General features: G+C 47.4%; 1 protein-coding gene across 3 annotated transcripts in view; it reads left to right on the forward strand.

Annotated features, from left to right (window-relative positions):
* The window catches only part of LOC126497976 (sorting nexin-29), a 356,924-nt gene that overhangs the window by 286,162 nt on the left and 45,580 nt on the right, over positions 1-25,182 (forward strand). For all 3 annotated transcript variants that reach the window (XM_050136295.1, XM_050136287.1, XM_050136280.1), the window contains exon 13: positions 15,781-15,921. In XM_050136295.1, the coding sequence (XP_049992252.1) occupies positions 15,781-15,921 (141 nt within the window). The remainder of the gene's footprint in view (positions 1-15,780; positions 15,922-25,182) is intronic.

The raw sequence follows: 25,182 nt of genomic DNA on the forward strand, positions 1-25,182 counted from the left end.
AGTCTTCCTAAGTCACAGTTCCTAATCCTTATGCATTGTATGATTCTGTAAGTGCCTATGTAGATCAAACCATGTGCACTGTCCCTGTGGAGCAGCAAAAGAGTGTCCCAGGGGTGATTTTGACCAACCTTGCCTCTCATCCTCTGGGCTGCGAAGAACATAAAATCCAGCTGTGTTTAAATGGCCTGTTAGCACAGCCGGAATCCTGCAATCACAACTTTCACAGCCAACACTCTCAGATATACATCCTCACCTTTCTCTTCTCGTTGGTTTTAGAAAGGAGACTGAATCACAGTAAGTGGATCTAGGGCAGCACCTGGGCATGTCACATCAGTGTCCTGCAGAGACAGGAATACTGACATGAAGTGAGGTGCACACTGGTCCTGGCACCCCCATTCGAGTTCAGCCAAGTTCAGCTGCCAAGTGACTTGGTGCTAAACTTGCTGAGAGCCTTGGGTTTTCAGAACTTTGGATTTTTTTTTTAAAAAGACAGTTTCTCAGTTTGTAGACCAGATTGGCCTCAAACACTGATCCTCCTGCCTCAACTTACAGAGTTCTGGGACTATAGATACGTACCACTATGCTTGGCTTGCTAACTGGACTTTGAGTTGGGATGTTGTAAAGAAATTGGGCTTCTAGTGATTTTGCTATTGCTTGGTGATGCCATTCAGGGTCAGATAGGCTATTTGTCCCTGCACCTTCAGTACAGGCCCCATCTCCAGGAACAGTTTTCCACTGCTGTTGGCCCATGGCCATGTGGTTTGCTAAAAAGCTAATCCATTGACTGCTGCACCTGGCCTCACACATGGGCCTCAGGCCGTCAGGAGGCCGTGGAAGAATCTGTGCTGGAGATCCATGGTGTTTGAACTGTAGGTCCCCACAGGGCTGCTTGGTCATCTTTAGGGCTTCTAGCTTCTAGTTTCTAAACTCTCAACCGGAAGAGGCACACCGGCTGGATGAAGGTTCTTTCTTTGGCATTCCACCTGCCAGGTCCTTGCAGAGAAAGTGCCTTGCCCTTGCATTTCACCCTCAAAGGAAAGCTGCAATCCACTTGCTGGTGTCCACTATAACTCTCAAGGCCCCTCAGTCATCAGGTCATCCTCCGCAGTGGACACTGAGCTGTGACAACAGGGCTGTTCCCCTTTCCTTCCCACTCTTTAATGCTTAATGGGACTTCACTCCCTTGTAAAATTGCTGGTGGCAGCGTGAGCCATGAGAACTGCCCTACAAGATAGACGCTGGTAGTATCCCATTGTGTAGATGGTGGTAGCTTGTTTCAGCCCCCTCTGGTGATGGAACCAGAGCATAACTGAGGCAGAGCTGGGATTTCCACCTTTGCTCTCCCGGCCTCCCTACTCATGGGTGCCTGGGAATCTCAAGGCTTTAAAGGTCTGGAGGATGGCCCGCTAGGACCTGGACTCCTTCTCTGCCCCTTTAAGACAGAGGGGCATAGGGAGAAAACAAAACACAAATTGGGGCTGGAAAAGACAGAAATTCAAATCACATCTCTACTGCCTACTGATTCTAGGCCTCGGGGCAGACCCCTGTTCGTGTCTCATTTCAAAGATGAAGCTGGCAGATGTGATACCCACAGTGAGTGCCCTCCATGGTGCTTTGCAAGCCTGGGAGGTAGGAAAATGTTATTTTCAGCCCCATCATGGGCATTAGGGACTTGAACCAAAAAATGATTCCATTTTATGGTAACATTTTGAGGGAGGAATGAATGCCCAGGGTCCCCAGTGTTCTGGTGCCTGCAGTGTACATGCAAGTGAAATTTGGCCTCTTGGGTGATGAACGAGGCCATGACTAATGTGTCTCTTTAAACTCTCCTCAGGAAGGGATGTGCATACATTATGGTTGACCCTCCTGTTGTTCTATTGGCTTTTATGAAACATTACTGCAAAAGCCCTCCAATTGGGTGCTCTCAGAGAGGAAGAGTAAGGACCATAGATCCAGCCTTGCAACTGTGTATAAAGGAGCCCATGCCTGATTTCTCTGGGCTGCTCTTGGCAAGAACAGTAGCAATGTCACTGTGAGCATCTGAAGAGGTTACAGGCCATTTCTCATCTCAGCCTGGATGCGCTGAGTTGGCATTCTATAGCATAGCAGCCCCTACTTCAAATCATCCTATTGGTGTCATTTAATTGAAGACTCCAGAGTGTGTTTTGGTGAGAGCAGTTCTCTGACATGCCCAGGTGAGGATGCAGAGGAAGACCAAGCCTGACAGACTCAGGCAGTGGGGTGTGTGTGTGTGTGTGTGTGTGTGTGTGTGTGTGTGTGTGTTTGTGTGTGTTTTGACTGTCTTCTACTTTCATTTCCCACCTTTTGGAGCAAAGTCTCTTACTGAACCCAGAGCACAATTCTAGACTGCCTAGCAAGCTCTGGGGATCTGCCTGTTGCCTCCCTACCACTAGCTCTAAGGTTACAGACGTGCGTGCTCAAACTCAGCATTTACGTGAGTGTTGGGGATCTTGGGGCCGGACTCTTTTTAAGTGCTAGTCTTACTTCCCATCCTCAAGAATATATCATTCAGAAGGTATAATTTAGCAGACAGCTGCCTACTGTTTTGGCCTGGCCTGGCACCCTGGCTAGTTTGTCTTCACCATTCAAGGTCCGACTCAGGTATAAACTCCTCCAGGAAGCCTTCCCTGATAGACCTTGGCACTGCGCTGCATGTGGTGTCTCCTGGATGTCCCCCTCCTGCTGTTCTGAGTTCTAACACTTCTACCACTGGACAGTGTTTGTCTGTCTGTCCTTGAAGTGGTGTGTGGACTGCTTAGGAACAGGTGCACAGCTTTGCTGATAGCAGCAAACTTTGTTATGTTTTTCATGCCAACTAAAATGGTTGGCTCTGTGCAGGCAACTGCTTTTATTTTATGTCATAAAATGACTTTATAAAGTAGTGAAAGTCATGTGGCTAATAAGGTATCAAATCTAGTAAGAATGTGCAATTGCGCTTTGCCCCAGGCAGCTGCAATCCCCAGATTGTACTCATAATCATGGTTCTGACCCCTTGGGCCAACTGCTATGTGTTTTCAAGGCCCATGCAAAACTTGGTACCTAGCAGATGCTCGCTCAGCAAGCCTGAGGCAAACTACTGTAGGTTAGATCTCTGTGGCCCGCAGCTCAGCCACAGGACACTGTCTCCTCTGTCATTGTGCTAAGGGCCAGAGCGGTCTGGCTTCCTGCTCTTGCAGACCTGGGGTAGGCATTCACCTTAAGTCTTCCCTCCCAAGGCTAAGAGAAACACATTGTGCTATCAAAGCTGGTCTCTTGCCCCAGGAGCTGCATAAAGCTTTTGCTCTGTAGCTACAGTAGTTTGCTGTCTGTTACCATAGTTCTCTGTGGGCCTGAGACTGGTCGGGAGCGTCAGACCTTCCCAGGGGAGCTTCCTTCACCTGTCTTCACATGGGAGATGGCCCAGCTATGACTTTCCATGGGTTCTCAGCTTGCTCTCTGGCCTCTTAGTGCCATGGTTGACTCTACACTCACCCATCCATTATCTCTTTCTTTCTGAATGTTAGTGACAGTCTTTTCATCCTGAGACACGGCCATGCCATCTTGACAGCATGATATTTTGATGCTCTTCAGTTCTATGTGAAGAAAAGAGGGAAGAAGTGGTGTATCACCTCAGGTGCTAGCAGACACCATCTTACTCGATGAGTAAAGTAACACTTCGTTTCTCTGTCACCAAAATCTGACCAAAGAAGGAAATCTGGAAAACCTGAAAAACCACAAAGAAATAAGAAGCTGCCAGCATGCAGAACTATCTCGGTTAGCATTTGCCTTGTTCCCTGGTTTATTTCAGGCTGTGACTGTACTGACACATATGTTATTGGAGGCACACCTGTCATGTATTGTAATGGTCTCTAATTTACTTAAAACAAAACAGAAACAACCTGTAGCCCAGGCCAATCTAAAACTCACTATGCAGTATAGGCTGGCCTCTGAATAACAGCTTCCTGCCTCAGCCTTCTAAGTGCTAGGATTACAAGTGAGTTTCCATGCCCAGCTCTCTTCTGGGCTCTTTAAGCTCATATGTGCCATCTGTGCCTCTTGTCCTCTCAGCACTACTGACACCAGGCTAAATCGCCTTCCCCCACCATCTTTCTCATTCCTTTGTTGAGACAGGGTCTCACTCTGCAGCCAAAGCTGGCTCCACAGTTGATATCCTCTTGCCTCTGCCTCCAGAGTGCTGAGCTCATAAGCAGGTGCCACCATGCCCAGCCTGCCATATCTTTTATTTTTGAAAACTTCTGCACTAAAAATAGTTGACTGGTAAATAAAGCTATATATATTCAGAGGTATACAACATGACAATCTGCTGTGTGTATACCTTATATAATGACTACCACAATGACACTGGCCCATTCTTCACCACCTGAATTTAGTATGTATGGTTGGGGATGAAGTTTCTGGAAGGCAATAGACATTAGCTGTAGTCATTATCACCAGGGATTGCAGAACTTACCTATCCTGTGCTCTCTGCATGAGCCCATCACCCCACCTCAGCACAGCAGCCCCTCTGTTGTTACAAATGGTGGGATCTCTTTGTGTGTACATTTCACATGCATGCCTGTGCATGTGTGCATATGTGTATTGTGTGGGGGTGCTAAAAGTTAAACCTGGGATGTCATTCTTTAGCAGCCACCCACCTTGAGTTTTCAGAGTGTCTTAGTTACTGTTCTACTGCTATGAGGAGACACCATGACTAAGGCAACTTACACAGGAAGGCGTCTAATTGCAGGCTTGCTTATAGTTTCAGAGGGTTAGTCTGCGATCATCATGGTGGAGAACATGGGAGGCAAGCATGATCCTGGGGTAGTAGCTGAGAGCTTACATCTTAAGCACAGGCAAGAGGCAGAAAGAGAGACTGGGGCTGGTGTGGGCTTTTGAAACTTCAAAGTGACACATCTCCTTCAACAAAGCCACACCTACTTCCACAAGGCCACACCTCCTTATCCTTCCCAAACAGTTTGGCTAACTAGGGTCAGAGCATTTAAACATATAAACCTATGGGAACCATTCTAATTCAAATCACCACAGACAACATCTGTCCCTGACCTGGAACTTGAAAATATGTACCTCTCCTGTGGCCAGCTCCCCTGAGCAGATTCTATACACACACACACCACCATACCCAGCCTTTTTTTTTTTTTTTAAACACACTGGGTCTTTTATTTCTGTATATCTGTCAAGGCATGAATTCACAGGAATGGGCTTCTGCTCAGGCTCCCATTGTTAGCGCTCATAGAGCATCCCGTGGCTGGAATAGCCGCTAAGCTTCTGTTGAAACACGTGCCCTGCTCTTTACCCTCCCCTGATAATCTTACTTTACTCGTTGTAGGAAGAGACCTCTCTTGACAAGAGTCTGGTCCTTGTTTGCTCACAGTAGTGCCAGCAGCATGCTGGGTGATGCTGTAGACTCCCAGCTTTGCCATGGAATAATTACAGGGTGTTCTTTTCTGCACCATGCCCATTTCCCCGATGCCTGTGATGCCACCCTTCTTGTTATATTCACATGTATATGATGGAGCATATTTTCTAGAGGGCTTAGAGCGTGTGTGCCAGCTGCCTTCCTCTTCGTCATGGCCGTCGTTTGGGTGCTGTACTATAAGATGGCACATGTAGCTGACAGCGATACCTTGCCATTTTACATGGGTTCTGCACTTGAATCAAGTCCTTTTACTTGAGAATTAAGAGCTTTATCTACTGAATCATCTCTTCAATACTTTGTTTATGCCCTGTGCATTCTCCACTAGTCTTAAAACTCAAGATCCCCCTGCCTCAGCACCCGTCTGGTCTGGTCTTTGTTCTAAATCAAACATCCCTCAGCTGATTACCTGCATCCATATTCCTAGCCCAGCTGAAGATGTCACATCCCTCTCCAGCTCTTTTTCCATTTGAATTCATTAGGGTTCTTTGTACCTTCGTGGGCAGGCTGACCAAATTTCAGAAGGGAAGGGATCAAGCCTTCTTTTGTTCTTCCAGTATCCCCAGGGCCTACACTGAGGGGTATAGAAGGTCATCAGACTGCCCACCAGGGAGAGACCGGGTGTGAAACGAGTCTGGAAGGCGAGGCGAGTGACCCCAATCCAGTGTTTTCCTTCAGAAGAGAGCAGGCAAGTCAGCCAGAAGACCACTGGCCAAAAGCCACCCTGAGAAGCGCGTCAGGTGGCGCTGAGCATCTAGGGACAGCAGAGCTCCGCTGGAGTACAGTGCCTGGAGCTGGATCCTGACCTCTCCCACTAGGATGAGGACCCATTCCACTTCCCAAGCCTTCTTCTGCATCCTCTGGGCACAGGCCTGTGGGGTGGCGCTGGCAGTTCTCAGTAAATAACACTCTTTCCCTCGCCCAGCTCTTTTACACACCCCAGTGAACCGAGAAGTCGTTTTTCTCCAGTTAAGTTGTTCGTCTTCTCACCTTTGACTGTGATAATATCACTCCATCAGTGTGGTCCTGTGGTAATTCAGGCATTTTGTTCTAGCACTGAGGACATTTGCAGTTAATAACACATGAACCCGTTTCATTAAAAGGAAAGTTGAGCGAGGGTGCATTAACACGGACTGCCAGCCAAAACACAAATCATTGCACTCATTGGCTGCTAAGGAAGCAAAGTGAAATAGGAACCTCGGCCATTTTGAAGATCGTCTAATGCCATCTGACTAGTTTGCCTGTGACAATCCTCATATTGGTGTTGGGCTGTCCCTGCTTCCCGCTGGTATGGAAACAGTGTGGCTCTGGGCCCTTCCTCCATCAGAGGCACTGAGATTGGTCTCTACTGCCTTCCTGTCTCCTAATGGTGCTTACACATCTTACTTGTTCCGTGGCTGCATTTTAAGACAGAAAATCACTGAGCTTTGGAGAACTTCTTATGCAAAATGTCTGGTACATTTTGAAAGGCATTGCAAAGCCACATGATCATTGTCCATGACACGTGAACAGAAATGAGAGTCAGACTTGCATTTTCTTTTTCTTTTTTTTTATTAAATTTATTTATTTATTTATTAAACATTTCCGCCTCCTCCCCGCCACTGCCTCCCATTTCCCTCCCCCTCCCCCATCAAGTCCCCCTCCCCCGATCAAGAGAAATGAGACCTGTGTTTCTCTGGGCTTGTCATGCTCTGGGCCTTGTAGTGCAGCTGTGTCATCCCATATACTTGGGGATGGGGGTACTGAGGCAGGAGGATTACAAATTTAAGGCCAACCTGAACTAGAGAGTTCAAGGCCAGCCTTGAACTTGAGTTTAGATCTCAACTTAGTGAGATCTAAAAATAAGAAATGAAAATAATGGCTGGGGTGTGGCACATTGGTTACTGCTGGCTTAGCATGTGTGAGGCTCTAATTCAATCCCTAGGAAAGGAGGGAAGGGGAGAGGGAGGGAAGGAGGGAAGGAGGAAGGGAGGGAGGAAAAGAAGAAGGAAGGAAGGACGGACAGACGGACAGACAGACAGAAGGACAGAAGGAAGAAGGGCGAATGAAAGACACCATACATAAGGAAACCTTTGTTTCTGGGATCAGGACTCGGTATGGGGTAGAAGTAGAGTGGAGAAGGAGGAGCTTTGAGTGCTCAGCAAGCAGAGGCAGCCTGACGTTTTTGCTTGCAAACCTACAGTTTATATTTGTGAGTCCTTGCCGCATGTGGGCCAGCATCTCTCTGCAGTCTGCTCCTTGTCAAGGTTTACAGCAGTCATTAAGTATCTCCTATGAGGTTCCTTCCTGAGATAGCTCTCTGGATGGGGACTCAGGGTGTGTTTGTGACAGGGCTGTATGAATGCCTTGCTGGCCTGCAGCCAGCGCAGAGGGCGCTCAGCTCAGGCTGAGTCAAAGCCCAGTGTGCATCCAGGGTTTATTTTAGTGCTTGCTAACCCACGCAGGGGGTCAGGTTCTGACCTCTGCCATTGCTGTTGAGCTTTCTGGAAGCAGAGGGCACTTGGAACTGCCCCATCCTCAACCACTCTTTCTGTTTGTGTTCGCTGTCTGCCTAGCATTTGACAATTAATTAGGCATGGTAATTACCTGCTTTAATTTCGTGATTGCACATCCTATAATTACCCCTAATTCTGTAATAGGGAAGTTCATGTACACAAAGGCAATGGATGATGGAGGTGACAGGGCTTGCCATATCTGCAGCTGCCATTGCTCCCTGTGCCTGTTAGACATGGCGTCTCAGGACCACCAGGGAGATTGGCCTGCACCCTGCTGCAGGTGAAGGAGCTGAGTCTGAGTGAGGTATTGTCCTTAGGGTTGCAGTGTGTGTGTTGGGGGGGCAGCTAGGCTAGGGGCCCAGGCTTTCTCTGTGCACAGCCCTGTGCCCTGTCCCTCTGCTAACCTGCCAACCAGCCTGATGTCCCATGTGTTTGGGGCTAAAGAGGCTTGTATTGTGCTCAGCAGGCTTTTGACCCGGAGCTTCACCTGCCAAAGCAAACTTGCAGATCTTTATTCTAATTTCCCTGCCTCCCCTCCCCCAAACTGTGCATGTGACCAGTTGCACATTGGAACGGCACTTGACAGATGTGTTGATACAGGTATTGGACATTGTCCTAATGTCAGCCAGTTCTTCCCACATCACTCTCGTTTACCAAATGGAAGAGATAAATCTAACTTGCAAGAGGTGGCACTAGGGTTCAGGTCCAACTTCTGGCCTCCCCTTCGTGGCTGGACCAGCTGCACCTCAGGTGTGCATGGGCACCTACCACAGTACCTTGGGCACAGCCCCAGTCCTGCCCAGTCTGGATATGGATTAGACAAATAGGTCCTTGAGTAGACTGGAAACTCACTGTCCAGAGAACAGGAAGAAGACATGACTTACTGACACACACATCATGCAGACCCTGTCATCCCCTGGATTTTTCCTGTGTCTGCCATGTGTAACTGTTATTCAGTGGAGATTCAGGACACTTTAGCATTGTCTTTTGTGCCCAAGTTAGAAACCTTTCTTCTCCCCTAGCTCATGAAAATATTGGCCATGTTTTTGTTATTTTGTTTTGATTTTGTAGTAGCATAATAGTTTTGCCTTACACGTTTAGGTCTGTGCTCCTAAAAGAGATAGGAACAGGAGCACCCAATTGAAAATACCCTAAATGCCCATCCCTGCAGAGCAAAAATACTGGTAGCATGTTACTGCAGTGGAATGCTGTGCAGCCATGTCAGGGCACTAGTGAGAGGGCATATAGCAACATGGATGCATCTCATAAACGTTATCCAAGAAGGAACCATACATGGGGGATGTGACAAGCATGACTCCATTTGTATGAAGTTCAAGAAAGAAGAGAAAGTACAGGGGAGCGTGTACTCCATCTCAGAAGGGTACAGGGGAGCGTGTACTCCATCTCAGAAGAGGTACAGGGGAGAGTGTACTCTGTTGTAATAGGAGCGGCGGGGCTGCGTCCCCAGCACCCTGGCCACCTGCTAGCTTATGCCCCGAAATAATTACACGGACACTGTATTCTTTTAAACACTGCTTGCCCATTATATCTAGCCTCTTCTCGGCTAACTCTCGCACCTGGACTAGCCCATTTCTAATAATGTGTGTAAGCACCCCAAGGTGCGCTTACCGGGAAGATTCTAGCCTACGTCCATCCTGGGTCGGAGCTTCATTGCGTGTGTCTCTGAGAGGAGCTATGGAGTCTCTGCTCCAGAGAGCAGAGCTGTTGAGTCTGAGCTCACTTCCTCTTCCTCCCAGCATTCTGTTCTGTTTACTCTACCCACCTATGTTCTAAGCTATGAGGCCAAGCAGTTTCTTTATTGCTTAACCAATGAAATCAACAGATTGATATATTACACTCCCATATCAGTACTCCATCACAGAAGAGCTACAGGGGAGCGTGTACTCCATCACAGAAGGGGTACAGGGGAGCGTGTACTCCATCACAGAAGACGTACAGGGGAGAGTGTACTCCATCACAGAAGACGTATAGGGGAGAGTGTACTCCATCTCAGAAGAGGTACATGGGAGTGTGTACTCCATCTCAGAAGGGTACAGGGGAGCGTGTACTCCATCACAGAAGAGGTACATGGGAGCGTGTACTCCATCTCAGAAGGGTACAGGGGAGCGTGTACTCCATCACAGAAGGGGTACAGGGGAGAGTGTACTCCATCACAGAAGGGGTACAGGGGAGAGTGTACTCCATCTCAGAAGGGTACAGGGGAGCGTGTACTCCATCACAGAAGAGTGCTGTTGACAAGTGAGTAGTAAGTGGTGTCCAGATAAACTGGAGTACATGTGTGTCGGTGGTGTGCCCTCAGCCGGGTCATACATAGCTCCCGCCTAGCTTGTGCTGATAAACTGGGGTACTGTATGTTGATGGTGTGCCCTAAACCGGGTCATACATAGCTCCCACCCAGCTTGTGAGGAGTGTCCCTTTTGATCTCCATACTGGCTGTAACAGTTTATACTCACTAGAAGTGTAGAAGGCTCCTTCCTGCCAGCATTTTTGCCAGCGTTTGTTATGTGTTCTCTTGGAGACAGCCACAGATGCTTGTAATCCACCGTTGGACTGAGCCCAAGCCCCAAGCCCCCAACTTCTCCTTGCTTCCTTGTTTCACATAGGCCTGACCAGGGTAAGTTCTGTAGTGAAAGGATCTCAGGATCTGCACTTTGAAGTGGGACCTGTTTGTCGGGACAGCTGTGTCCCCAATAATGACACAGAAACTCATTATTAATTATAAATGTTCAGCCGTAGCTCAGGCTTATTACTAACTAGTACTTACAACTTAAATGAACTCATTTCTATTAATCTATGTCTGTGGCTTTACCTGTCCTCCATCATGTCTGTGTCTTCTGGTGACCCTGCCTTCTTCCCAGTGTTCTCTGTGTCAGTCTGTCCTGCCTATACCTCCTACCTAGCTAATTAATGGCTGTTTAGCTTTTTATTAAGAGGGCACCTTGGCAAAGACACATTTTCACATTGTACAGAAAGATTATTTCACAACATTTTCTCTCTTTTTGTCTAAATAAAAAGGAAAGGGTTTAAGCCTCACACATTAAAGCTATATATAATAACAAATATCAGGTAAAAATTAAACGCACAATGTCCAGTCCATTTTTATTTTGCAATTTTGGAGAAAATTCTCCATTCATTCTGTCTTGGTGAGTCCAAAGTTCTGCACCTAATTTACCTTCTATTATAACTAATGGGCACTATAAGTATCTAGTCTTCAGCTCCATCAGAGACCCCAGAAGGATATAATATTACCCAAGTAAACAGGAAGTACAGGGCAAACCACTTCCAAACCTATAGACATAACAGACATCTGGCTGCCCAAAGTTCCTCTGCAATGTTGGGGCATCCATCTTTGGCGTACAAGCCTAGAAGGTCTGGCAGACTTTTCTATGAAATAAGAATTTTGAAGGACGGCCCTGCTTTTTCTAGGTAAAGCTCAACAGTCTCTTTCATTTGTGTTCTGCTTGTCCAGTTTGAACAACATATTGTCTTCAGCAAGGCAAGGGAAGTTTCTTTGTACAAATGGCTATCTAGCTTTTCCCACAAAGAAAGCAAACTCTATATGGAGGTTCTTCGATGCCTGTCATCCTTTTTTGAAGTAAATTGGTGTTGCTAGGAGCAGACTGTGTTTCATTGTCATGAAAAGCCCTGTTATTAAAACATTTTAAATGCCATATTGTATAGGTCTTTGATGCATCTGAAGACTATGTATTTAAAATATGTCTCTGACTTTGAAAATAATATAATATGACTCCAAGTTTAATTGATATAGATGACTATTAACTTGTATTTTTTATTATTCTAAATAGCTTTTAAGGACTAAAACTTTACATTACATTTTTAAATAAGCTGCATAGGTATAATACCTTAAAAAAGAATTAGAACCATATAATACAGCATACCCTTAAATTTATCAATATACAAAAATCCAAACCTGTGTAAAATTTTGGGGAATAGTGGTTGTTCAAAAATAGACTCAATAGTTCACCCTTTTACCCCATCATTTCTATACCATACCCCCCCTTCCCTTCAGAAAGAGATCTTCGAATCTAAGCTCCTTTGTTTAGCTTTCTCCCTGAACATAACAAATACCAATAACAGTTTGTAACCACCCCTCCCAAATGATGACAAATATCCATAACCCCACCTCTTAGGAATGTGGACGTTGTTTCTCCAGACTGCTTCCTGTTGACTGTGGGTGACAGCATCTTTATGGAACCTGAGAAGATTGAGATAATGATCAAATCCTGGAAAAACTAGCCATAGCATTTGTTGTTCAGTCTCTGTGCAATGGGGAAGCACAAGGCTTATTTGTGGTCCTGACTAGAATAGTCTGTGGGGCTGGACCATCTCAGCCAGCAGCCTTGAAGCTGTTCTGAATGCCAAACTCTGGGGAAACTGCAATAGAGAGTCTCTGAGATACTGGATCACCTGGGCTACCCATTTTCCTTGGTATTTCATTCCCTTGCTTTGAAAACACATAAACTTACATATCTGCATTAACACAAGTATGGACTCTGCACTGTAACAAGCCAAACAAAGATGATTTTTTATTTTATGTTTGAGCAGGTAAAGTATATATCTCCTGTCTTGTGTTTTTTTTTTTAACGTTTATTTCTTTATGTCTGTGGCCAGGATTTTCAGGGGGTCTTCCCTGATCAAATCTGATCTCTATAAACTTTGGATGAATCCACAGCCTTTCATTTCTCGTGGAAACAAAAGCATAACCTCTTCCTCAATGTAACGTATTTTTTGACTTCCATTTTGAAGTGAAAACATTTTAAAAATATATAGGGTGGTTTAATCTGGCTCTTTCCCATTCATAATCTGATGTCTCTCAGCAGCTATTGTTGCTCATCAACAATCAAAAAGTTTGAAGTCAATATAATACCATACTTGATCCATACTCTGTGTATTTTCCATTTTTATGTGGCTTATCCTTTTTATATTATTTTATTTTTTCTTTGAAGACTTTATCTTAAATTTATTTTAAATTACCTTTTCTGTCTGCCTATGTCCATTTTCATTTTTTAAGTCCATACATTTTTTGTAAACACACTATAACCTGTTTAGAGTTTCTTTTTTTTTTTCTGTTGGATCTGTTTTACTGTGCATCTGTAGCCATTTCTGTCTGCATGAGCAAAACCTTAAACTGCCATACAGTTTAGCTCGTGATACATTGGCAGCTTGTGGCTGAGAGACTGCAGGACCAGGAAGCTACATTTGGCTTCATTTTTGTATGTTTGGAACCTTTTTTTTTAAAGCTTTTTCAGGTCTTATGTGAAAATATTTGCCCCCCACATTGGACACCATTTGTAGCAAGTCTTTCTCTGTCCAGCCAACCCACTCCCAAATCATGACATGGAGACTTCTTATTAATTATGAAAGCTTGGCCACTAGCTTTGGCTTGTCCTAGCGAGCTCTCAGAACTTAAATTAACCAGTTTATATTAATCTATATCCTGTCATCTGGCTTGTGGCTGTTACCTCTCCTCCTGCATGCACATCCTGCTTCTTCTGCATCTGCTTGTGACTCTGCCTTTCTTCTTCCCAGCATCCTCTGTGCCTGGAAATCTTGCTTAGCTATTGCCTATTCAGCTCTTTTTAAAACCAACCAGAGTGACATCTTCACAGTGTACAAAACAATTGTTCCACAAAATCATTTTCCCTTTAGGCAGAAGATAGTGAGCCTTAGTGCCAACCCCAGCAGCACCCACTGATTTTATTTCCTTCTTCTGGGTCAAGAGCTACATGGTTTTATCCATTGTTTAAAAGGGAGCTTGGTTGTATGGCTTTTTATTCCCTCCAAGGAGTTACCATCTTCATGGTTCAAGATGAGGAAAGTGGGCCAGTCAGACTTATATGGGAAGGGAGGAGCCCTTTAAAATAAGTAAATGAGAGCTCCATCTACATCTCTGTGAGGTGCTGAGGTGAGCCTATCATGGGTGACCCATGGAGACACTCTTCTTGTTCCCCTGGTTATCAGTGGCCTCTGGGTATAGCAACAGTGGCCACCAGAAATGCACTTTGGATACCAGTGAAGGCAGGAGTATAGATACAACAGGAATCCCAACTCTCGGCCGTCACCTTTATCTCATCCCCTGCTCCTGGAGACTGTTCCGGACTTGGCCTGGCAGCATTCAGGCAGCATGAGAGACAAAGGCATCATGTTTTGCTGTTGTTTTTGCTCCTGAAGATGGATTAGTAAAAGCCTAAGAGGAAGCTTAAGCTTAGGGCCTGGCTTCAGACTTAAAGAGTGTATGGATGCACACTAAAGCTGCAGCTCATGTCTGAGGTCTGCACTAGAGACAGATCGGAGAGTCCTGGGCAGAAACACGGGGCCTATAGAACTGGGTATGGCTGCCTGTAGAGGAGAGGACAGTAGCCGAGCATCCTTGTAGCAGGGTAGTAAGCATGCTCTTGCTTCCGCTGAGTAAAAAGAGTTGGCTTCTAAACATATATTATGAAGAATGCAGTCAGACTGTGAGACTCACAGTAGAGGCATTTGTGGCCACTGGCCTGTAAATAGGTCTTGAAGATGTAGGGACCCTTGCTTTATGTGATGAAGTACAATAGTCATTGTGCAGAGACCTTGCCCTCTCTATGATTCTGCTGGGATTAAAGGCATGTGCCACCACCGCCGAGCTAAAACACTTCATCTTGGAGCAGTAGCACACACCTTTAATACCAACACTCAGCAAACAGAGCAGTAGGATCTTTGTGAGGTTGAATTTGGCCTGGTCTACACAGTGAGTTCCAGGCCAACCAGGTATGCACGAGGAAACTTTTCTCAAAAAATAAATTGAGCCTCCAGCCTCCCATTTCTCAGATTTCCTTACCGAGTAGCTGCGCTGTGCCCTAGCAGCATCTTGAGTGTTCTTTGACAGTGTCCCAAACATGGCTGAGATAGTTACATTGCTGCATGTGCTTAAGCCACCTGGGTATGGCCTTGTGTTCTGCTGGGCCCCTCAGCAGTCTAAAAGATTTTGACCTCACTTCCCTTTGTCTTAAATGAGCTCCCCAACTATGTGCTGACCTACTATGTGGTGGGCAGCTTGTAAGCCACATATGTGACCAGGGAGATGAATCCATGCTGTCACTCAAGGGCAGCAAACGTGTGAACAGGGAGCTGTATCCCTGCCGTCCCTCAGCCTGGTGGGGACATACTGTGCATTTGGGCTCTCCTGCCACATGCCGCACTGCCTTGTTCTGGTGTCCATTGGTGCTGTCAGTACCACCATTTTGTGCCAGGTACTTGGTGCCCAGTGGTGTGAGGCAAATGTGGCCCCTCTGTGGACAGAGTGATGCAGCACCTGTTGGACTCTAGCGTCGCCCCCAGAGACCATCTCACACCACAGCCAATGCAAAAGCATGAGGATTTTATTAATTCTGTCATGACAGGGTCCCCCAGCATTCGGGAAGCCGAGGGACCTCGAATAGCAGGTACAGTCTACTTTTAAAGGGGCCACAGAAGCAAGGGGGGTTGTTCTTTGACTATTCTGATTGGCTTATTAGAAAGGGCTATTACCAATAATTGACTGGAGAGCTGTTGCCAGATCAGATGAGGTAAGAGATCATTTTGACCACATTTACCAGGGGACAGAACCAAAACATACGTATATGGGTAATTGTTCAGGAACTGAGTACGTGCAAGTGTAGCTGTTAGGTCCTTGGTTCCCAGGGGAGGAGGGGAAGCACTATGGCACAGAGGCTGAGAGGATTCAGAATTGTCACAAATGGCTTCAGGATTGTCTTAAAGTCTTACACACCCACCTTTGTGAGGACGACCTTAGGAGCTCGGACTCAGCCTGTCTCCTTTCTCCCTCACTGGCAGATCTACATCCGGATAAAGGACGACGAGTGGAACGTGTACCGGCGGTACACAGAGTTCCGGGCATTGCATCACCAGCTGCAGAGCACGTTCCCGCAAGTGAGGGCCTACAGCTTCCCGCCCAAAAAGGCCATCGGAAACAAGGTATGCATCCAGGGGCCACATCACTACTGCACTTTGGTCTGTCCTCAAAGACTGCACTCACCATAGAAAACCTGCAATGTTAGAAAAGATAGTGGAGAAAGTAGCCACCTAAGGGAAGGGCAGTCTTCTTGTGGGCGGGTCTCCCTTATTTCACCATGATCCCCAACTGTGAAGCACCAGAGAGCCAGTGTGCTGGGCACAGTGGGCTGTGCCCTTCCAGTAGGAACACTCAACATCACCTGTGCTGTGTGAATGCATCAGAGACAATGCAGACGCAGGCAGGTGCAGCTGTGGCCTTTAAATGCTGTTCTTAAAAACAGACCAGTAAGAGGGCCTAGGGGTAAATGAACAAGCCTGTGATGCTGAGTTTAGTTCCTGGAACCCATGTTAAGGGACAAAGAGGTTTCCTGGCTTCCATATGTGTGTTCACACGTGAGCACATGTGCATATGTATACACACACACACACACAGAGACATACAGACAATTTACAAAACTAAAACAGTTTTGGGGGATCTGGAGAGCTGGCTCAGTCACAACAGTACTTGCCATACAAGCCCGAGGACCCAGCAAGCACCTACTTAGAAATGTCACACATGCCTGCAATGTCACACATACTTGTAATCCCATGCTGTGGAGACAGCTCACTGACTGCCCAGCCTAGCTCATTGCTAGCTCCTGCTCAGTGACAGACCCTGTCTCAAAAACCAAGTAGACTCAAGGTTGTGCTCTGGCCTCTATAAGCATGCACAGGCGTGCACACAACCTACACACAGATGTGCATACATGCACACACAGAAAGTAATTTGGCATCTGAGTTGGTTACACTTGCTGACTGCTGTTCTGATCCAATATTTTCCCTGGTTGCAGTCACTGCTGTCATGATACTCATTCACATGTATGATGGTGGACCAGACTTTTTTTTAGAGAGGTCTCTTGTATTATGTGTACTTCTGTTATGAAGGCAGGATGGCCTCTGTTGGAAACATGTCATTAATCACCATGCAAAGGACTGGGTGAGACTGAAGAAGGCAGACTCAGTGTACTCAGTCAACTGTCCCAGTAGTTGGCCTCATCCATAGCCTTCTGTTAGTGAGTGGAGACATTTCTACTACCTTGTCTGCACTGCAGGCTGCTGAGGGTGCTGAAAACCACTGTGCTCCAGCACATCACCAGGTCTCTTATCTTGACCTGGTGTCACTCACCTGTAGTGACATCACTAACTCCATGGATGATTCCAGGGCATAGCCATCTGGAACCATTCAGAATCAAATGGGAAGGAGGCACTTGTACAGCTACAGAATACTAAACATCCAGGTAGATGTGGGCACCCTCGAGCACCTGAAGGGATGGCATTGACAAAGACTGGTTCTCAGCATGGGCGGCCAACCAGGACCCTGTATTCTCAGCTCGTGGTTCCCATTAGAGACAGGAGCCGTGCTACTCTGGCCCTTCATCTCTTACATCATCTTCTCTAATTTAGACCCCTCCTCCTCTTGTGATGCCAGTGGACCATCCAGACCTGCAGTGGTCTCCCAACTCAAGGTGCCTAATTTAATTACATCTGCCAAGGCCATCTGCATGTAAAGTTCTAGGAACTAGCTCAACCCACCACACTCTTGTATCACTAAGAGTGTTCTCTGAAGCTGAATCCACCACTTCTCCACCTCCTGCTTCTCCCTCCCCTTTTCAGAAGCCTCCATGAGGAATGTCCACCAAGAGCACCAGTCCTGTGAAACAAGCTCAGCAACTGAGGCTCAGGACTGAGGAATAGGGCTCTGGAGTTGAGTCATTAGTTAGGGTTCCTATCACTGTGAAGAGACACCATGACCATGGCAACTCTTATAAAGGAAGACATTTAATTGAGACTGACTCACAGTTCAGAGATTTAGTCAGTTATTGATATGGTGGGAAGCAGGGCGGTGTGCAGGCAGCCGTGGTGCTGGAGAAGGAGCTGAGAGTTCTACATCTTGATTCATAGGCGGCAGAAGGAGACTGTAAGCCACACTGGGTGTAGCTTGAGCATATGAGACCTCAAAGTCCACCTCCACAGTGACACACTTTCTATAACAAGGCCACACCTCCTAGTCATGCCACTTCTATGGGCCATGCATTCAAACACGTGAGTCTATGGGAGCCATTCCTATTCACAACACCACAATCATTTAGAAAGCGCAGTGGCAATCCTGGGTCTGCCCTGTATACAACAGAGACTGGGAGTAGGTTTCGTCTTTGCAGTCACCTTCATACAGGAGAAGCCCCCATCTGTAGTGGGTCACCCATGATCTCTGCATGCAGGAGAAGCCCCACGCTTTCCAGTATAGTGGACCTTTCCCCCCATGTCTATAGAGCGACTTTCTCTTTCTTATTTGTACATAAGTGAACATGGCCTAGTGATCAGCTAGGTGGTGACCAGATAGATGTCAAGACACAAGGACCTGACTGCCACCAGCCATAGCTCATCCCCGACATCCTCTGTGTCATTCTTGATGGCTGGTTTCACAGTGATCTTGACCTTGCATGAGATTGAGGCTTACACACATTCCCTTTAGTCCTCTTTGACTGGAGAACATGAACTATTTGGGCAATGCCTTCAATTTCCAAGAGAGGGACTGGGTCAGGGTGTCAACTGCCAGGGCCTTCACTGAACCCAGTTAAAGGCCAAACTTATGCAGACTCATGTGGGCCCAGTACCTTAGAATATGCTTTGGTGGCCTGATGGCAAGATTTCTAGAAAGCATGAATATAAATTGTCCAGAAAAGTCACCATGTTGGGATCTTTTCTTTGATGGGTGTATTTCAAAGGTAACTTACTCATGAGTTTGGACCACGAAGAAGAATCCATACATGACATCTTTGGGCTCTCGAGTTGCCTGGTGTGAGCAGCCTTCAGGGACTAGGCCACACAGTCTCTCTTTGATGTGCCACGTGAACGTCTGTGTACCTTCCCATGCAGTGCCGTCACAGGGATTTCTCAAACTGAATTCTAACAGCAGAAAACTTGCTGGTCAGCTTGAGGCAGCTCTTCTTCCCCCTCCTGCTGGGTGGGTTTTTCAGGATGTGCAAGAGGCCAGGCAAACTAGGCCATGCATGTGGCTACCGACTACAGGATGCCTCTGCAGAGTCTTGGCTTGGGTAGAGACTCAGTGCTGATTCTGTCTGTTCCAGTTCAGTGAGCAGATGGGAACCAAGAACCGCAAGCCCTTCTGAGTGCTCCCTTGGCTCTGAGGCAAGGTACATTCCTTTCGTGAGAAGACAGTGGTGCTGCGCCGGATATGCTCTTCGGCTGCTTGCCCCATGCAGCTCCCGGTTCCTCCCGAGAGGGATGTGTGAAAACAGAGCTGGTGGCCTCTCAAAGGATGTGAGGCTATCGTAGCATATGTCCCAGATTCTGGGATGTTGTGCTAGGTACAGGGAAATTAAGTGACCTAGTGGGTTCTGTCATCTACGTGTTGGCAGACTTACAGGAAGAATGTCACTAGTCCCTTCACACCAGGGCACTGTGTTTGGGGTAGTGAGGAAGGGAGAGGAGTTGGCTGCAGGAGGCCAGTGCTGGAGGAGCCAACAGAACCTTCTGGTGACAGGATTGTTAGAGGAACCAGTGGAAGCCATTGGGGAGCTCCTCCACCCTGCATCAGACTGTGTAGCCTACACAGCAAAGGACCATGGGAGGACCAAGAGTTAGAGGACAGCTGAGACTACGCAGTGCAATCTTGTCTCTGGGAAACAAAGTACAGCAAAAGAGAAAGCTTCATAATCTTCCAAAGCAGTGAAGAATCTTTAAGAAATAGTCATAATATCAATGCAGTAGTATTTCTGCTGTGGGCTCCAGGCCAGACTCCCTCACCCTGCCCATACAGGCCTCTGAAGACATCCATACCCCTTGACATGTGTTCCCACCCCATATTTAGTGTCTCTTCTCTGCCCGTTCTTATGGGGCCACACCTTCCAAGCAAAACAAGGAGACAGTTTCCACTTTGCCTGAGGAAATGAGGTATTCCCCTCTCAGCAGGGCCCTTTCATGTCATGTCACCCACTCACAGGTCGTGGGCATTGGCCATGGTTGTTTTCCATGAGGGGTCCTCCTGCCTGCTCCAAACCTCTTCTCTGACCTGTGGTAGAGGTGTTACTGTTCTCTCTCTGCAGATGGGGAAGCAGAGGCACAGGCAGGTGAAGTGATTTGACCGAGGCCATCTGGCTTCCCAGTGTCAGGGCTGACGTCTGGTCCCGCAGACAGTCTGTAGAGTCCGAGTCTTCAGGGTCTGTGTGCAAAGGCACAGCATGTCACTTAAGCCTGGGGGCGGGTGAGCAGGGTGAGTGGGTCCCGCCCAGTTGGTGACCTTTGTATTGGCTCTGTGTGAAATCAGGCAACAGGTGGAGCTGGGATTACTTCTTGCTCCCACTGAGCCTTTCCCATGCTCTTGGTACCCAATTCCCACGTGGGCCATCTGTGGAGCTGATGTACCTTCCTCATAGCCCATCCTTGGGCCTGTGCAAACCTCCTGGAGATCTGAAGCACGTGCGAGACAAACACTGTTCATTCATCCCTTTATGCGTGTGCCATGCTAGAGAGCCCGAGAGTTAAGGACGGGAGTGGGAGAGAGAAATGGGAATGGAGCCAGTGGGGTGAGGGGAGAGGAGAAAAGGAGGGAAGTCAGGGGACGCGTCCTTTGCTCTCCTAGATGTGTAGCCTTGGGCAAGTTACTTGACCTCTCTGTGCCTGTCCCCTCCAATACCAGAAACAGTCATAACACTCTAGTGTTGCTTTTTGTGATGCTCAAAGGTGGTGACATTTATGAACATTTGGTAGCACTGTGTTCGGTTCCAGCTCTTAAAAACTAAAGAGTGCCTCAGCACCCAAACCTTGGTATTTCATACCAAGCTTGCCACACACACCCATGGCTTTCTGTTAATTTTCTCATTGTGTGCATCCTGTGAAGCCCTATGTGAAATGCATATAGGCCTGGAAACTGGAGCTCAGGGGCAGTGAGCATCCTAAGGCCCAGCAGCACATAAGTGACAGAGACAGGAACGGGGTGACCCTGTTCTCAAATCTCTGCACCCCCCCAACATCTAAGATGGCTAGTTTTCCAAAGAGAAATTGGGGCGTAAAAGGAGCTGTGCCCATACAAAGCCTGAGACAGGACCTCTGCTCTTTTGCCCCGTGCCCTGCAGACAGGCCTGGTGCTTCGTGTACTGAGCAGGAGTAGAGAGGAGCAGCAGGTTCTCTCGAGTCAGTAGGCGGCACGGAAAGGACTTTCCAGTACAGAGATCTGTCTCAGGACAGCTGACACACTGTCATGAGCTCAGCCTCGAGGAGACTTCAGCATCAAATCCACTAACGTCTTTGCTATCGTTTAGAAAGAACTGGAGGTGTGGGTGCCACTGCATCCCATGTCTGCTGCCTGTGGCACGGGGAGAGGTTGAACTCAGGGTCAAATATGTCTGTCTCGTCTCATATTCTGGCCTCTGACACCTCCAGGAAGCCTTCTCTGATCTTATGGGTTTCTTTCACAATCTCGATACCAGCTGCCTGATGTTCTCTCTGTCTGTTGATACCATGGACAGCAGAAGCTGGCTTTGCAAAGAGAGCATAGAGCGCGAACCTGTGACAAGTCCCGAGCTCAAACAGCAGAGATTGGTGTTTGGCAGCCATTTTGTTCATTAATTTCCTTTCTCCAGTTTCCTTTCATTTGATTGACAAGCGTAGGTATAGATGCACAGATTGAATTTGTTGAAAGAGGTGGTTGATTCCCATGTGGTACCATCTGACCTGCCCACTCTCTTCTGGACACTGGAAAGCTAATGTTAGTAGGATGTTCAGCATCTTCAGCAGGTATGATGCTCACACCTGTAGTCCCAGCAGTCTGGGGGCTGAGTCTGGAGGAGCCTGACTAGAAGGCAGTCTTAGTTACATAGCAAGTTCCAGGCCAGCCTGGGTTATATAACCAAACCAGTTATGTCTGATGACAAGAAGGAGCTATGTGATACTTGAGGATAGTCTCCCCACTCCACCCCTGTCCGGCTGAGCTGGAGAGCCTTGTTTTTATGCCAAGCCCACTGCTTCTCTAATTGACGTGAATTATACCCCACTTGACTCTGCCTAGCATCTGATCTTGTCTACAAAGTTTCTGGGGCTGTTAGATTGCTTGTATATCATTATTTAATCTCCCCTCCAGCTCGAAAGGCCTTCAGAATATGCTTAACCTGTGTTCCATCCGCTGGTTGTGTGTGTGTGTGTTTGGACAGCTGATTAAAATGACACCAGAGGAGAGTCCTTCTCGGCTCTTATTCTCTTCTTGAGTAATTGAGAATAATTGCCACCTTCCCCTCCAGTGTTCCCACTCATATGGAGGGCTGGGTATCACAGTATTTCGCATGCTGGGAAAAAGTATGTGTATTTCCAGTGTCTCTGATCCCTGGCGTTTTAGTTATTTTCACTGGCCCCAGTTTTCCGGGCTGCTCATTAGCTCTCTTTCTCTGTAGCCAAGACTTCTTCAGAAACCATGAGATGTAGGGGCAGAGTGTGGGCTTCGTTCAGGTCCTTCCCACTGGGGAGCACTAACTGTGTAGCCTTGGTCAAGTCACACAACTTCTGTGCCAAACAGCACATGGTAGCATCTGACAGCTCAGGTTCTTGGGGGCAGTCAGTGCAGGCTTCACATACCACACTGGCATAGCGCAAATCCCTGATGCTAGTTTTCAAACTGATCCAGAGGGAAGCCACACTAATTTGGCTTCTATTGTGGTTTGACTATGGCATGACCCCCCTCCCCCGAATAGCCAGGGCTCATGTGTTTGAGCACTTGGTCCCCCAGGTGGTGCTGCTATTCTGGAAGGTTGTGGAACCTTTAGGAAGAGATGGGTCCCTGGGGGTGAACTTGATACTTGAGAGTCTGGCCCTGTTTGTGGTGTGACAGCCCAGCTCCTGCTACCATGCCTTCCCCATTCTTTCCTTTAGGGCGCCAGTGTTGCTGCAGTAGGTGATCTACTCCAGGAAGAGGACAGTCACCTTGTTGAGGAATGGCTGTTCTGTTCCTGTGTAGTATAGTCTGGCCTGGAGCTCACTCTGTAGCCTAGAGCTCACTCTGTAGCCTGGGCTGGCCTGGAGCTCACTCTGTAGCCTGGGCTGGCCTAGAGCTCATTCTGTAGCCTGGGCTGGCCTGGAGCTCACTCTGTAGCCTGGTCTGGCCTGCATCTCACTCTGCAGCCTAGGCTGATCTGGAATGACCCTTGTGCTGAGGTCCTGAGTGTGAGGCCACTCCAAGCTCTGTTGTTCTGTTTTAAACTGGGGTGCAGCTTCCAATATGAAGGTACTGTTTGGAGTATTTCCTTACAGTGAACACACCCCAACACCCCTGCAAGCAACACTAGGCCAAGACAGGCCCCAGCACCAGGAACATCTTGCTGTCACTCTCTCCACAAGGTACAGTCCTGGTCCTTATTTCTAATGACATAGAAGTTATCTGAGGCCTGAGACCCTCACATGAAGGAATTCTGAACTTGAAACTCTTTTGCTTTTTCTCTCCATACCACAGCCCTCAGGCTCCTCTGTGCGGCTGTGTGGGGTACCTGCTGGTCCCACTTCACTTTGTGTAGTACTCCATGCAGTGAAGATACCACAGTTTAAGTGTCTCTTCTGTCTCTAGAAGCTCTGATGACATTGGCTAATTATAAACCATGTTGTGTTTAATCTTCTGCCTGTCTTTTCTACTTTCTGGGTTCTGAAATTGGAGATGGAATTGCTAGTCATATAGTGTGTTTATTTTTATATTTTAAAAGAGGATCCCCTCTATAGCCCAGGCTAGCCTGAGACTTGTGATTGTTCTGGCCCATGCTGCTCAGCACTGGGATTACAGGCAGGAGCCACCACACCAGTTAGTGCAGGTTCTTGGAAGAAGAGCAAAGGAAGGAACTCATAGGGTAAAAAAATCTGCCCATCGTCCCACAGCCTACATCAATAGCCATGCACATTTTGCCTAGCGCCTTCTATGCTCCTAAAAGAAATACTGCAAAATTTTCTGAGAGTCCCCAGAGTACACAGAATAATAAGCACATATCACCATCCAGATGGAATGAATGTTAATGTTTAGAAATTAAACATCATAAATACAGCTGAGTTCTCACTGCAGCCCCCATCCCAGAGGGGAGCAGCATTGGTCCATGCCTTTGTGCTTTTGTGGTGGGACTATAAAAGTTTTTTTTTTTTTATGACTCTGCGTAACTGATGTCATTTCTATATGTATCCTTTCCCAGCTTGTATTCTTCAGTGGTTTTACAGGATTTCGATTTAGTCATTTAAATAACGCCCCCCCTTTTGAGATGTGCCTCACTATGTTGTAGTCCACGCTGCCCTTGAACCCACATCCTTGTCTCGGCCTCCTGATTTCTGGGATTATAGGTATGCATCACCATGCGTGCTTGATTACTGCAGCAGGGGCCTTCTGTGCTGCCCACCACCTCATATCTACTTGAGACTCAGTTTCCCTAGGTAGGCCAAGGCATGAGGCTGCTGGCTGCTGAGACATTCATGTCTTCACTCCCATGTTGGACTGGTGCCAAGCTGATCCCCACGGTAGCTTCACTTGTTCACCTCCAGTGGGTAGGGGTGGATCCTGCCCTCTCTACAGTGCCTGTTTTGTTTCTTTTGCCAACACTGGGTCTAGGATGGTATCTTAGTCCAGTTTTGGATCCATCCTCCCCAGATACCCGATGATTGGGTGACATTAACTGTTCAAACGTCCTTTTCTTTGTAAACCCATTAGCCCATGATCATTTTCCTGCTGACAAGGCTTTTCGCCTGGAGCTGGGACTTGTGTCTTGCAGGTGTCACCCTTTGTCTCCACGGTGCTCTAGTAAGCTCTGTCTTGTCTCCTCATGCAGGTGGCAGCTTAGACTCTCTGTGTTCACCCCCACGTCCTGCATGCTCCTTAATGTTGTCATGCCTGCTTCTCTGCCTGCCAGTCAGTCAGCCTACTTGAGGAGCCCCGCTTCTCGGAGGGAACAGTGATTCCTCAGGAGCCTGTGCATCCCTGGAGGCTTGCATATGTCTCATACAAGTAGAAGCTATATTTGTGTTCTTTGTGTATGCATGTATGTGCAAGCCCATGGACACGAGGTCAACTTGGGCATCACTGCTCGGTTATTGCCCGCCTCGGTCTTTTGAGAAGGGTCCCTCACTGACTGGTTCTCATCAATCAGGTGGACTAACTGGCCAGTGAGGGCCCAAGGATCTGCTTGTTTGTACCCCTAGGGTTATGCA

This window comes from Alexandromys fortis, unplaced genomic scaffold, assembly GCF_014885135.2.
Source record: "Alexandromys fortis isolate MF-2015 unplaced genomic scaffold, M_Fortis_MF-2015_v1.1 scaffold_29, whole genome shotgun sequence".
Classification (NCBI taxonomy): domain Eukaryota; kingdom Metazoa; phylum Chordata; class Mammalia; order Rodentia; family Cricetidae; genus Alexandromys; species Alexandromys fortis.